At 40.2% G+C, this 10,036-nt stretch overlaps 1 protein-coding gene across 3 annotated transcripts; it reads left to right on the forward strand.

The window, feature by feature from the left end:
* Positions 1-1,055: 1,055 nt before the first annotated feature.
* LOC135259632 (nanos homolog 1-like) lies at positions 1,056-6,443 on the forward strand. Of its 3 annotated transcripts, XM_064344200.1 has the most exons (3): positions 1,056-1,323; positions 1,448-1,559; positions 3,655-6,443. In XM_064344200.1, the coding sequence occupies exon 3, from the start codon at positions 3,966-3,968 to the stop codon at positions 4,641-4,643; it is 678 nt and encodes a 225-aa protein (XP_064200270.1). In that variant the 5' UTR covers positions 1,056-1,323; positions 1,448-1,559; positions 3,655-3,965; the 3' UTR covers positions 4,644-6,443. The 3 variants fall into 3 exon arrangements, with proteins under 3 accessions (XP_064200270.1, XP_064200272.1, XP_064200271.1); XM_064344202.1 differs by lacking the exon at positions 1,056-1,323 and having other exon boundaries at positions 1,428-1,559; XM_064344201.1 differs by lacking the exons at positions 1,056-1,323; positions 1,448-1,559 and adding an exon at positions 2,841-3,346.
* The last annotated feature ends 3,593 nt before the right edge of the window (positions 6,444-10,036 follow it).

Below are 10,036 nucleotides of genomic sequence, written 5' to 3' on the forward strand. Positions count from 1 at the left end.
TTACAAGGTCTTGTATATTTGGAACTTAAGATAAATACCGATTGTAAAATAGATACTTCACATAGATAGAAAATTTGATAGATAATACTTCATTATACCCATGGGGAAATTTTCCTAGCAGTATGTAGCATTCACATTTAAAAACAGACTTCTATATCAGGAAACATGCAATCATTTACACTACAGAAAGGGGAGGAGGTGAATAAATAAATACAGATACAAACTGAAAATATGTATGCCTATTAATTAAATACTGAATATTACAAACCTATCCAGACATATGTTTGCCCCATTAGAGTACAGCATGTCTGTGGGTTAGATAAAGTTTAACCAAATAAGTACAAGAGTACAATTTATTTTACAATGAAAAATGATTTTTAAAAATCTTATTTGTGAAAGCAATTTCCTAAACATTTTTTGTTGAAATAATACTTTACAAAAACAATAAATGTGCACATCAATGAAGTGCCAATGGAAAAACAAAAAAAGGGTCTCTTACAGGGATTTTCATTTTACTACTTGTCACAAGGGAGGGGCCGTTTTCTTCTCAGATAATGTTTACTGACATACTTCATTCTTAGTTTAGTACCCCTTTGTTAGGTGTAGACTTTATTGAATACCAAGCAGGGAACAATGTAAAGACACATTAGGGGGTGTTGGGCTTGGTTTTACAGAATTGGAAAATGGTGTGTGTGTGTGTGTGTGTGTGTGTGTGTGTGTGTGTGTGCTCGTGTGTGCATGCGTGTGTGTGCATGTATGTGTGTATGCATGTGTGTGTGTGCACATGTGTGTATGCATGTGTGTGTGTGCATGCATGTAGATGCAGTGCCAGGAGGGCTGGGAGGCTGAGAAAAATGGCTGCTGCTCCTACTAGCTGTGCCTGCTCTCTCACACGGCTGGGGCCAACAGGGCCTTGGACAGCATTGTCCTCACGCACAGGTATAATCACCTGAAGCGGATCAGTAATCCACTCAGGTGTTGCCCATTGTCTTTGAGAGGCCTGTTAAAAGTGAAGTCTTGCGGAACATTGCCATTGAGTGTTGGGGTCCATCTAACCCAACTATCCTCCAGAACCCCTAAAATGCTAATCCTGCCTGCCTTTGTAAAAGGATATTCTGTTTTGTTTTTTATTGCACAGAATTGAGATCTCTTTATTGACTAGGTTTTCTGTTTTGCTGTATCACCTCATGCACAGTGTTGCCATGTCTGTAGTTTTCTGGCCCAGTACAGCTACTTTTAAGATGAACCCATGGATGGAAAAATTAAAGCTGTGGGTCTCTCTTTTTTTGGGCTGGAAGATGGACATGATCAGACACCTGCGATGTAGGTATCTGGAAAGTGTAAATGTTTTCAACAAGATTATATTAATATTAATTAATATTACCATATTAATATTTTCTCCAGCGGTGGAATGTTCAGCTGTATCTGTAGGTCTGTTCCATTACAGCCGTGTGCAACAATGGCAAGGTGCCGATTGTCACAGCCATTACTTTTCACCAGTGAAGCTGCACAGTCATTGCAATGGAGGGCTATGCTTTCATCTACAGCAGCAGGTGCAGGTATCTATCGCCTCCTGGTTGAGCAGAGTTCCTCTTGTGCACTAAGATTAGTAAAATTTCACCAGCCTTGACACTGAGGCAAAGGCAGATGATGCAGGCCCATTGTGTTGCATTTAATATGTCTATTTCAGAATGCAGGACCAACATTCTGTCACCTTTGAGGACTCATACAGGGATCATTTCCGAGCAACAGTGATTTTTAACTAAATTTCAAACCAAACCCTTTGTATATTTCCAATCAATCAATCAATCAATCAAATCACTTTATTTGTCCCTGAGGGGCGATTTCAGAGGCACATAGAGTAGTATGAGTTTTCCAATTAGGATACCACTGCTACTGCACATAGCTAATTTAAAGTTTGTATGTCTGCCCCAAAATAAATAATAAATGCAGTAGTTTCACTCAGGCATGTTGTCAGCAAGAGAGCGACTTCCAGGATGGGCATCTCCATTATATCACTGAGAGAAGCTGGAATAACACGGTCCTTGATGATGTAACTCTTTGTCCTGCGGTCTCTGCTTAGCACACATAGACACCCAGTGGTGAAACACGGAAGCTCTTCCGCACCATGTCAGGTCTTGTCAAAGTTAGGAAAGGAGAGAGATCACGTCTGACTGCCAGTACTCATTTTTCCAAATGCACGCCCTGTATTATGGCAAATACTCACATGCACATCGTCCATGCGTGCGGGTGAAGTCCAATGGTTATTATCTACAGCTTCATTTCCCGAGGCACCGTAGACCCTGCAGAGCGCCGCGACATTCACACTTTTGCAAAGAGCACACCAGTTCTCCCTCGTAGTCGAGTTCAAATGCAATTATATTTTTAAAAATATGCTTAAAGGATTTTAAAACGCCAGCACCGCATCCATTAAGGAGCATTACGATCTAGGTTAGACTACTTCAAAACCAAAATAGTCTCATTTACCGCATAAAAATATAAGCTAATGCTTACGAACAGTATTCCCTAAAAGTGCCCTACGGAACAACCGGACCTCTGCCCTATAAACTAAACCGGATAAATTAAATGCTTGAAACGTAGGCCAATATAAGAATAGCCTGGATATTGTATAACTGATGACAATTCCATTAGAATATTACTTTTACATTAAAGGGCACATTAATGCTTTATTTTTGGGTACTAGTACGGTCGGGAATTCATGAAGCATGTATTTTGATGTTTCGTAGGTTATATCAAAATTGTACGAGGAAGAATCGGATGTATCAATGTTTAATTTTCATGTAGCGCTCTTCACAACAACGTCCCAGTGCACAGTGGAAAACAACTGCGCACCATTAGGGCAGCTGGTAGCACATTGGTCAAAACCCAAAAGAGAACGTCAACAGGAGGACATTATGCCAACATACAGAACTACAAGACTCAGTAAAGTACAGCTGAATGATTTGAGGGAATTACATGCTTAAGTGCGACGTAGTGCGCGATAATTAGCCCGTTTGTTGGTGAAACGTTTTCTTGCGAACAAAGGAACGGTTTCCACGACGGTATTTATTAATAGACAGCCGCGGAGTTAAGTCTGATCTCATACACGCAAGCATTAGAAACACACTGCGCGTAAAATACCCGCAGGTCCGCGGCAAAAAAAGAAAAGAAAAATGCTGCACATATTTCGACTTACTTCCTTCCCTATTTGTGTGTAGGGAATTGAGCGAACCTGTTCTAGTTTTTTACTGGCCCAAGGAGCAGGGGAAAAGCGCGAGGTATTTTATGTGGAGGTAGATCTGAGAGCGAATTTGCTGGCCCATCCCCCCAGGTCTTACTGGCGTCGGTAAGTCTGTGTTGACTTTCTCAGTTAGTTGCAAGCTGGTCCAGAAAACATTCAAAAATATACGGACTTGGTTTAGGATTAATTAAGTAACAGTCAGCAGTGTTTTACCATAACTTTTATTCTAATATTACGCTGTAGCATAATCATTTTAGTACCATTTGTACTGGCAAGCAAAAAAATTGCGCTTCAAAGAACGTATAACACCGAATGAGTGAAATGTTAAACTGCAGTCTGTGGTTGTGGTGACGTAATGACACCTGGTACTCAGAATAAATTAATTTATTTCGCATTTATTTTTTTGCATTCAGAGTCGCCGTCCCGTCCGCACTCGGAGTTCCGTTCCGTGCCTTAAATTGAGCCTACCCTCTCTAGCAAGAAATGTGCTTTCGACCTGATCATAAACTTGGTTTGAAAAGAGAGCCCCGCCCACCCTCTGGTTCTTATTCTACGACAGCTTTAAAACAGCAGCTTTCCAGTCTTGCGATTAGAACAAGGAAACGCAGGGAAGAACTGCACATTGTCCCTTCTAATGCAGTAATCGAACGCAATTGACTGAAAAATCTGGCGGAATCTACAAGTTTTTATTTGCGAAGAAAGACGACACTTCCTAGAAATAAGCATGGATTTTTTAAATCACAACTATTTGAACGCTCGCTCTCCTTACGACTACACATTCAATTTCTGGAACGACTATTTGGGTCTCTCGACGTTGGTCACGAAGAACAAGAACAGCGCGCCCCAAAGTCCCAATTCCATCACGGAGTCTCTGAAAGCGACTCTGGGCTTGGACGATTCCCCGGCGTGCTCGTGCGTTATCGGGGGCAGCAGCGAAGGTGGACACTTGGAATGCTGCTGCCCTTCCGCGAGTCCTCCGCCTACCTCCATCCTCGACTTGAAAGAGCGCTTCTCCATTTTTAGCCCTTTCCAGAACCAAAGTGCCGGCGTGCCACAGCAGGACAGAGAATCCGGTTTTGGAGGGAGCTTCGCCGGTTTCGACCTTTTCGGCATGGAGCGAAAGATGCGCAAGCAGACGCCGAGGAATAAGCAGGAACCCAAGATCTGCGTCTTCTGTCGGAATAATGGAGCGCCCGAGGAGGTGTACGGCTCCCATGTACTGAAAACGCCAGACGGGAGGGTCGTTTGTCCCATTCTCAGGGCTTATACTTGTCCCCTATGCAGTGCCAATGGGGACAATGCCCATACCATAAAATACTGTCCGCTTTCCAAAGATCAGCCCGCACAACGGCCACTTAAGGGAGGGAGAGCGGTGGGGGGTAAGAGGCTCAAAATATTCTAAGTATATCGTGACAATTACGGAGAAGCAAACTCAATCTAATAATTGCACTGAATGTTTTCCAGACGACTGTTTTGATTGCGGCTTTCCCTGGTCATAACTATACAATATCCAATTTGACGCAAAGATAAATAGGAAAAACATACCCCGTGCATCAGCCCTCAAAGTGTCATTGTCAGTTGAGAATGATCTATTTGCGTGGTTGATTAATTTTACTTCACGAAAAGCATTTAAACGCTACATGGCACAGTTGTCGCACTGTTCATAACATGCACCTTCATTCATTATCACGTTTTGTGAATAAACGCTAGTATTTTTAATAGAGGGTACTATGACTGTTTGCGTACGGAGAATAGTATCTTAGTTTCCCGGATGCATTTTGTATTATTGTATTAGAAGCATACCTTTATTGTCGCTTGTCTTATGAACCAAAGTTTAGTTAATTTTTAAAACGAGAACGAATGTTTCCATTCTGCATTTTACACTGAAGCTGGATGTCAGTCCCTGTTACTTACCAGGGATGTGGGCGTTGTTCTTTAAGCAACCTCTTTCAGCCACCTTAGTCCATAAGACGGTTTCACCCTTGTTCTGAAGAAAAAGGCCATTACATACAACATCCGCTTTAAAAGTAAACAAATATCCACCTAAACAAAGGGTACTCTCTTGTCTTAGAGTAACTTCAAAATGATCGCATGCATTGCCAAATGACTTCACAATCATTACACTCATTCATAGCGGTTTACAATGCTATACCTTTTAAAGTAGATAATAATGAAGAACGTAAGTGGAGGTAGGCTACTCATGTTTACAAACCCGACAGCGGGTAAAACACTGGATGTTAGTGTCTTTTGAAGAATATCGAATCCATATGGCTTTCCTCCATAGAACATTGCCATTCATGAGTTTTACAAGCGGTTCCCACCTACAATATTTAAAACAAGATGGGGGAGATGCGCGGAGCGCTTTACAAAACACAGTAAAAGTCCGGGAACAAATGCAGTAATTCTTTTCTTGTGAAATGCTGAAGTCCTATAGCACGAATGAATGTCATTAAAGAAGCTTTTTTGGAACAATGTACTATCCCTTTTTGCATTATTTACGAGAATGAATCCAAAAAGATGCAAAAATGTTGTGAATGTAAAATAAAGTGAAACGTGACACTTGGAGAGACTGCACATTTCTGACAGTTATGTTTACCAAAGGAATACAGTAACTTTAATGAAATAAGGAAAAAAGTAATAGATTTTCTGTATTGTATATACAAAGTGTGTATTGTTTATTCAGTATTTTAACATTATAATAACTGACTTAAGAGGGTACTACCTCAACAGAATTTTCAAATAATTACAAATTTGTACTTATATGTAAAATGTCAACATTTGCAGTTTATAAATATAGTGCTGCCATTTATAATAAGGGTTTTTAATAGTATTTTTTGGATCTTTGTATTACATAATTGTATATTTCCTTTGTTGCATTATACATTTGAAAGTCAATTTCCGATAAGCTCTAAGCATTGTTTGCCAAAAGGCAAGAGTTGTAAATAATAATATCCATATGTTCTTTGAAGTTGTGTCGTCTTGATGTTTCGCTGTTTTTTGGAGAGTGTAAATGAGAGAATGAATTATGTTTAAGGCAATATCCAAATTTGCCAGTTTTAATTGCCATTTTTAATTAAAAGAAAAACGAGAAACAACTGTTGAATTTTGTTATTTATATTTTGTCACTTACTGTATGCTGCAGCGCAGAATGCTAACAAAATGAAATCACTACAGAAATAAACAGCTTATCAAATATTTTAAATCATTTTGAAGTTGTTTGCTTGATTGAATCAATGCCTTAATGGAGTGAAAAGGGCATGACATACAACAGTCCATACTGTGCTGTAGAAAGTGTGGGTAAGGTCAAAGGAGTTTTTACAGAATGCCACAACCTTTTGTCTTCCTGTTGCTTCTTAAATGCTGCGGCCTGTAGTAATCCAGCTTGCATAGACATGGGATCTGCTCACCAACACACCCCTCCCCCCACCTTTAAAAGCCAAGTCACTTGACAGGAAACCTTAAGAGAAAAATAGGTTTATCCATCCTCTTGATCATTGTCCATCATTTAAAAGTTGGACACTTGAGAATACCTCGGCCTGTTTTCCTGGCCAAGACTATAAATCTAACAACCCACAGCCTGGGCAATCCAAGGTGGCTGCATACGATTAACTTTTCATCCAGTACAAAAGGGTTGGAGCTTAAAAGGGGTGGGTCAAGTCGGATGTCGATCCACCACAGGATCCCGCCACACACGTACAGTCACACCCCCCACCTCGGAGTTTCCAGCGGGCTACACCTCTGCTCTCTCCCAACCAAGAATTTGCATGAATAATGGATGGATACTGAACGAGACAGCAAGTTATGTTTAGAATGGTGCAAAGAGCCTGGCAGATATCAGTTCAAGCATGCCCGGGCAGCTAACAAACAGTCCCCTGTGCCTTCCCAGCGCTCACCGTTAGCAGGGGCTGCCGAGGGAGTTTCTACAGGCTTGCTCAGTTATTTACACCATGTTAAATCTTGCATGACTTTTATGATGGATTATTGCTGTCCCTCTTTACTAAATGCCACACAGCCAATTGAGAAAAATACCGCAGTTCGCAAATACATTTACAAATGTAAGAAGGCATTTTGTTCAGGCCCACGGTTTCGCACTGCAACGATCAAATGGGGCAAGGCGGTCAGTGAGTGCTGTTCCTTAACTCTCTTATAATGGGCAACAGCTGGGAGGCCTTCTCAATGGCACACGGAGCTCAGCTCTATTAAAATTGAAATTCAATACATTTGTTGTTGGTGCATTTTCTCAGATCTCATTTTTCACAGCCTCTTACATAATGAGATTTAATATGTCTTTCCAAATGGATGTGTTTGCAGACACCCTTTGACAAACATTACATTATGTATCTAATTTCAGTTATCTTTGGAAATTCTTTGGACAACTAAGCATGCCTAAAGTGGTCATGGTACCATATTTCTGTAATTTCCAAATATGAGACATCATAAGTTTTGCCAATGTTACCAATATCAATAGTGCTTGGGTTTCATATGGGTTTTTACACTTGATTTTATAATTTTTTAATCTGACGTCATATATATGCAGCAGCCAAGAGGGAAAAAAATGCATGTTGGGTTAATAAAGGATATTACTGTTAAAAGGTATGTTAACCACCCTTCCGACAGACCCAACAGTCTAAAATAAACATTAGAAAATACTTGAATAACTTTAAAAAAGCATATGAAATACATTTTGGGTGTATGCAACCAAAGTCGTGAATAGCAGTTGAAATTCACATGACTGTAAAGTACGTATTTATCCCAGCAATGTTTTGCCATGGAAAAACTGAACAGTAATGCATTAGCTAAAACCTTGCTGCCATGCTACTAGAACCAAACCAGATTGTGCTGTTTCAAATACAAAAGTCATCCACACAGTGTGGATGACTGACTGCAGATTGCTTACTCACAAATATTCAATCCATTATCTATACCCGCTTACCCTGGGCGGGGTCACGGGGTGTCGGGGGGGGGGGGGGGGGTGTTGCTGGAGCCTATCCCAATGTGCATTGGGCGAGAGGCACACCCTGGACAGGCCGCCAATCTTTTGCAGGGCACACACACACCATTCATTCACCCTCATACCTATGGGCAATTTAGAGTCTCCAATTCACCTACCTTCATGTCTTCAGACTGTGGGAGGAAACCGGAGTACCCGGAGGAAACCCATGCGAACATGGGGAGAACATTCGAACTCCGAACAGAAAGGCCCAGGCCGGATTCGGGCCCAGAACCTTCTTGGTGTGAGGGGACAGTGCTACCCAATGCACTATTGTGCCTACTCATAATATTGTTTGATATTTTTTGCTTTACATTTTAAACATTAGTGAAGTGGCAAATATTTGAAATAATCAATATAGTGTATGAAATATTCAGAATAATATACAGTATTTAATTAATTTACTTTGCTTTCTAAGCTTATTTTTTGAGTTGAGGCTTAATAAGGGAAGCAAATATAAGCTTCGCTGTTCTCATGCCAGGTCAGGCTTTGTAGTAATTCAGTTCTCTCTAAAATAGGCCAAAGATTTCGAAGACACCCAAGGCATAAATGCTGATGGTCTTCTCCCTTTACTTTCCTTTGACCTCTGGGATTCAGTCTGTGGGTATAATAGGCACTAGCTAACATCCATCTAACATGGTCTGAATAACAATAGATGTACTGGAGGTAGCCATATGGTGTGTGTGTGTGTCCTTTCACTTGCCCTTTTGCATGTTAAAAAGAGGAACTTGTGAAGATGTACTCGTGTACTTATGGCTCCTTTGTTTACCTCCTGCCCTCTAGTGGTATGGGTGTCGGCACCCACAGAATGGGAATTAAGCAAAGAGGAGGGGAGGGTGTGCGTAACATAGATTGTGTGCAGACAAATGGAGAGGTAGAGAGTGTGCACAGCCTGGAGCAAGCTAGTTCTAACTTACCATTGTGCTATAAAATTTTTATATTTATGGCAGATTGGAGATAAAGTTTTTAGACGGTTACAGAATGAATTAAAGAGATTGAAAAGGTGGGTCTCAAATAAAGCCTTTATTTTCATATTTATACAGTGGAAAGATGGGGTGCTAGACAAAGCGATATCCCCACTGGTGTGCATTTAAGTTCACTGAAAAAGCAATTTTAGTGTTTGCCTTATTATTTCCTCAGATTCCACACCAACATTCTGTATGCTACTCCTACAACTTGTCAGCTAAACCTACCAGGTTTGGTAAGTAGCTTCACCTGGTTGCTTGTACTTTTTATGTCAATAGCACAAATACTGTATATTTTTTGAGATTTACAATTTCACATCAGAAAATTTTCCATTGATTAACAATGATGGAACTTTCAGAAGGTGAACAATACACACACAGCTGCAAGCTACAATTGGCTGCTGCAGCTGACACAGATACAGTCTCGCTCTTTGGCAAAACTTTGAGCACACTCTGGCACTATGAGTAATATTTGCAGCAGTAATGTGAGTTCAACTTAAACTAATATTAATTTTCCATTATAATTCCTGCCAGCTAACTTACCGTATTTCAGCATTTAGCATAATGCTAATTCTTGTAACATGTTAACAAACTCTCACAAAATTTCACTCCTTTTAGTTATGTGCACACTTTTTCTTTTTGCAATAGTGGGAAAGAGGTTGGGGATTAACTTTTTATTATAATTTTGGCACTAGCTAATGTGAATTTTGTTAAATAAACAGTTGGGTTGCATATGTGGTATGTATATGTGTATACAATAAATAATTATTCACATATTTTCTAAATTTTGATACATAGTCTTGATGATACATGTGCTCTTCAAATAATGTCATAATCCAT

Source organism: Anguilla rostrata, chromosome 7 (genome assembly GCF_018555375.3).
Source record: "Anguilla rostrata isolate EN2019 chromosome 7, ASM1855537v3, whole genome shotgun sequence".
In the NCBI taxonomy this organism is placed as follows: Eukaryota; Metazoa; Chordata; class Actinopteri; order Anguilliformes; family Anguillidae; genus Anguilla; species Anguilla rostrata.

What these genes read in the sequence shown, in the direction of transcription:
- LOC135259632 (XM_064344200.1), top strand. Translation starts at nt 3,966, where the DNA reads ATGGATTTTTTAAATCACAACTATTTGAACGCTCGCTCTCCTTACGAC.